We start from the raw sequence: 4,561 nt of genomic DNA on the forward strand, positions 1-4,561 counted from the left end.
GTTGCCTGTCATTAGTCCTACTCCTGCTGGGGAGCCCCATAAGGTGAGCTCAGCTGCTCAAAACAATGTACGGAGGTGATCTGATTGAGGAAGTGAAAGGACTTCATAAACCTGAGCTCTGGCCTCCCTTCTGGTCCCACCCAGCCACAACCCTGCTTCAGGAGAAGTGAGCATTCACTCTTCACAAGGGAAATGGGAGAGAAAAGTACAGTCATCCCTCAGTACCAGTAGGGGATTGCTTCCAGGACCCCCTGCAGATAGCAAAATCAGCAGATGCTCAAGTCCCTTACATTAGGCCCTTCGTATCCTCAAACGCAGAACCCATGAATACAGAGGGCTGACTGTACTTAAAGGCTACCAAGGCAGGTAGTAGAGGAGAGCACTAAGGAATGGATAAGCAGAAGCCAGCAGTGCCTTGAAATGAGAGACGCATCCATAGCCGGGGGTGATTTGTACACTCCATTGGGATCCCTGCCCTGTTCTGCTCTTCATTGTAAGACATGAGGCACTCACTCACCACTCAGTTCAAATCCCCACCAGGGTCTCTCACAAAGAACAGCAGGAAAAAAATCACAAGGTCAAGGAAGAATAGGGTTGGAGGAAGGAAAGGAAAGACCTCCTAGTCTGATATTGATACTACAGCCTAGGTAAAGGGCAGCACCACTGAATTGAAAGCCCAGGATCCCCAAGCCCTACTGCTATCTTCTCACTGGGTAATCTTGGCTAAGATTTTTCCCCTCAAGGCCTCCAATGTCTTCATGTGTCTCACATGGGAATAACGCACCCCACCCAATTACCACCACAGCTATGATGACCCTAGGAGAGAACAGAAGGCAAACAAATACAGCATTCATGTTCATTGCTTTTTATTGAAGGAAAAGAATCAGAAGACAAGAGTGAAAAGAATAATAAGAAGCAGAAGCAGAAGTAAGGAAAGAAGAAAGAAAGAAAGGAAAAGAAGTGTAGGGAGGAAAGGCAGATGGAAGAGGAGGGTGGAGAGGGCAGAGAGGTGAAGGATGATGGGTAGCCCGATCTCTTTGACATGGGCCTTCAGACAATGGGATATATCATGGGAAGCTTCTTTAAAAACCAGAATAAATTCAGGATAAAACTGAAGAACAGCAGGCAGTTGATATGGGTTGGCAACTCACTGGACAGGCCATGGAAGGACTCCTGGAAAGTTGACTGCTCCATTGGTGGATGTTGCAGGTGTCCTACGTGAAGGCAATTGATATCTGGATGGCTGTGTGCCTCCTCTTCGTGTTCGCTGCCCTGCTGGAGTACGCTGCTGTCAATTTTGTCTCCCGTCAGCATAAGGAATTCATGCGACTTCGAAGAAGGCAGAGGTGCCAACGCATGGTGAGTATAACTAGGGAGGGGCCCACTTCCTTTCTCCTTTGGACTCCTTCCTCCCTACTACTCCTCCCACAAACCAAGACTTGACCTAGGCTGCAAGGACTAGACAGGCAATCAGGACCCTGGATTCTAGTCCCAAGCTGGTCACAAATAAGCTAAGTACTTTAACCTCTTTGATTCTATTTCTTTTTCTGTCCAATGGGACCTTAATTCCTGTAGGGCAGTCTAGCAGACTGATTAAGAGCATGGGCATAGTAAGCACTGAAAAAAATGTTAGCCAATATTAGAACCTTGTCAAGTTAGTTAACATGAGATTGCTTTGAGAATAATTAGTGGTTGCTCCTGACTCTCCTCCCACCCAGGAGGAAGGTACCCCAAGTTGTCATATACTGTTTGGTGGTTAAGAATTCAGATCAGGCATTGTTGCCTTTCTAGGGGAGCATTATAAAAGGGTCCCCATAACTAAACTGGAATTGAAAAACCACCACTTGCCTCTTCTGGCTGTTGGATTTCTTTACCTTGATCTTCATTGGGCGCATCAGAGTTGTTGGGCATGAGCTGTTGTTCTCCCTCGCTCTTGTTTGTTAACCCCATTTCTTCTACAGTAGAGTGATCACCTGGGGAAATAGAGCAGGGATTTTGTCATCATGACAACAGAGGTAGTTCTTCCTCCCCACCGTTACCCAGACCATAGGTGCTAGGTATGTTGCCATGACAACAGAGGTGCCTGGGCCACTCTCACAGAAGCCAGTGCCCAATTATGAGCAAAGCTAAAAGCCTTTGCTGAGCTACATACTGGTCACTTAATCATCAGACACACAGAGCTCTGGCCTGTCTTGAGCTCTGACTCCTTGTTTTCTGCCTTATCTGGAGGCTCCAAAGCCAAGCGGCAGGCACATATGACCTCTTGGGGGAGAGGAAACAATGTTCTATCTAAGCCCACTGGCTCTAGCCTGTCGGGGCCACTGTAGCACTAAGGTTCTTCTCTCTTCTTAACATCCCACCTCCCACTTCAGCTGCTCCTGGAGTACCCTTACCATATGTCTGCACTAAAATTATCCTCCGGGATTTCATGTTCCTTGCTAAGGTCCCTTTCTGCTGAGGGCAGGGCTCCTGCCTCATCTAGTGGTTTGTCAGAATTTATCAATTCTTGCCTGGCTTCAGTCCTTGAGTTGTGTCCTGGGAAACCCGCCCTCTAGTGGATTGATCCATAACTACATCTCCTTGAGTAGGACCGATTCTTCAAGAGACCTGAAAGCCTTCCTATCCAATGCTGAGACTTAGAAAAAATATATGGACTTGGCAGAAGGGCAAGAAAAGTAGATGCACCCTTTTCTAAGCTAACTGTCCCCACCTCCTTTTTAGCTGTGTCAAGCCTGCCCGCAGGTACCCAAATCTTATCTTTATAGGGGTTTTTATCTTGATGCCTTCTCAATGCCTACCGTGGGAAAGAAGAGCAGGCTGCCAACCAGTTCCAGAGTCCTTTTGCCAGTTAGATTGCCTGTGTGGGTGTCCCGGCAACAGAAGACTGCTGCAGTTACTGTAGAGCTACTCCAGGTTGACACTAGTCCCGCCCCCTTCCCTGCACCTCTCCAACCTCCAACTGCCCACAGCCTATCCCCTCCTGGTCATGTATAGGGTGATCCTGATTTCATAATGAAGTCTGTCATAACCCGTGCTCAATATTTGCGAAGTTATAACATCAGCCTGGGCCCTGCTTAGGCACCTGGATCCTGTCTCAAAGTGGACTGGGCTTATGATTAATATAAATAAAACCTGAAAACCAAAACCTGTGCCATTAGCCCTGTCCCTTTTTGAGTTTCCTAAAGCCACTGCCATCCCAGAAGAAATGTAGCAGAATCCTAGAGGTCACTGAGCAGGTTGAAAAAGTTGATGCAGGGTTAATCCATTTCTAGAACCTCTCTCTGGGCCCTGCTGTTCCAGCTAGAGCAGCAGTTTTTAGTCTTGAGAGGAGCCCTCTTAAGGGAGAGAGAGAATCCATATGATTTTCAGGGATCCCTTAGTCAAGAACAAGTTAGGAGTATTCTAGAAGCCAGCCAGCTGTTCACCCAGCTCCAGACTTCATTCTGTTCTTCTCAAATCTCTCCTCAACCACCCATCTCCACAGCATGGTGATCTCCTTCCATGTCACGGTCTAAAATATTGGCTTGGCCAAAAAGTTCGTTCGGGTTTTTGGGCAATCCAATAGCTCAATTTTTTCCCCCAGACATTTCCACTTTGTCTTCCCAGCTAGTCTAGAAACCCCACAGGGAAGAGTCTGTCTCTCCTTTTTTATAATCTCAACAGGCCCTGGCACCAGGTTCTGGACACAGCAGCCACAGAATCTACTCCACCAACCTTTGCAGGCTGATTGGCAAGGGCTCTCTTTCAAGATGGAAAGAGAAAGAGCCTTACCATTATCAATAGAATAACTTGAGAAATGGAAGAAATTTCAAAATATTGCCAAATCCTCTCAGGCGCTTGATCCCAGAACCCTGCTTGCCTCTTTCCATCCCCCAAGACCCTCCCCCATTCTCCAATTTCCTCTCTCACTTCAATATATATCACTCAATATCTATCTCCCCTTCCCATCTCCACACCGTGCATTCCCGCCTCAGCTTGGTTTTGGAATATCTTTCCTCTCTAGCTCCCCAGCCCTCCTCCCCTATAGATATCTGCCACAGAAATGTTCTATTTCAACAGCCATGGAAGCCACAAAGTGGAGTTTAAGCCTCCACTGTCCCTCACACACACACACACACACACACACACACACACACACACACACACCCCTCAGAATTTCACCTAAATAGGTAATACCCAAATCCAGGATCCCCACCCTTGAATTTTAGGCCACTCATGTTTGCTCCCCCAACTACAAGTGGTGCAACATGTTAAAATTAAAAAGAGCCAAGGATGACATTCTATTGGCCATATTTTCTCTCCTGTGTGAAATAGCTTTTTCCAGCCTTGGAATATTTCCCAATAATTCCCTTTAGATTTACTGTGATTGGAGAAAAGGGGAAATAATTAGATCTATAGAAACAGAAAGAGCAGTTGGATTCAACTTTCTCTTTCAGAGATTTTTGCAAACAAATATATTCCATGCTTGTATCCTCTGGCTGGAGAGCTGAGAGGATCAGGATGAGCAGCAGGGAACAGGGAGTCTGAGGGACTCTGAACTGGAAAGCAAAACGAAAAATCA

At 46.7% G+C, this 4,561-nt stretch overlaps 1 protein-coding gene across 1 annotated transcript; it reads right to left on the minus strand.

The window, feature by feature from the left end:
* Positions 1–883: 883 nt before the first annotated feature.
* Positions 884–1,950, minus strand: TMEM31 (transmembrane protein 31). Its single transcript, XM_060137857.1, is given in 2 exon segments — positions 884–1,285; positions 1,849–1,950. Coding segments are annotated over 2 exon segments (504 nt in total).
* Positions 1,951–4,561: the final 2,611 nt, after the last annotated feature.

This window comes from Lagenorhynchus albirostris, chromosome X (genome assembly GCF_949774975.1).
Source record: "Lagenorhynchus albirostris chromosome X, mLagAlb1.1, whole genome shotgun sequence".
NCBI lineage: Eukaryota > Metazoa > Chordata > Mammalia > Artiodactyla > Delphinidae > Lagenorhynchus > Lagenorhynchus albirostris.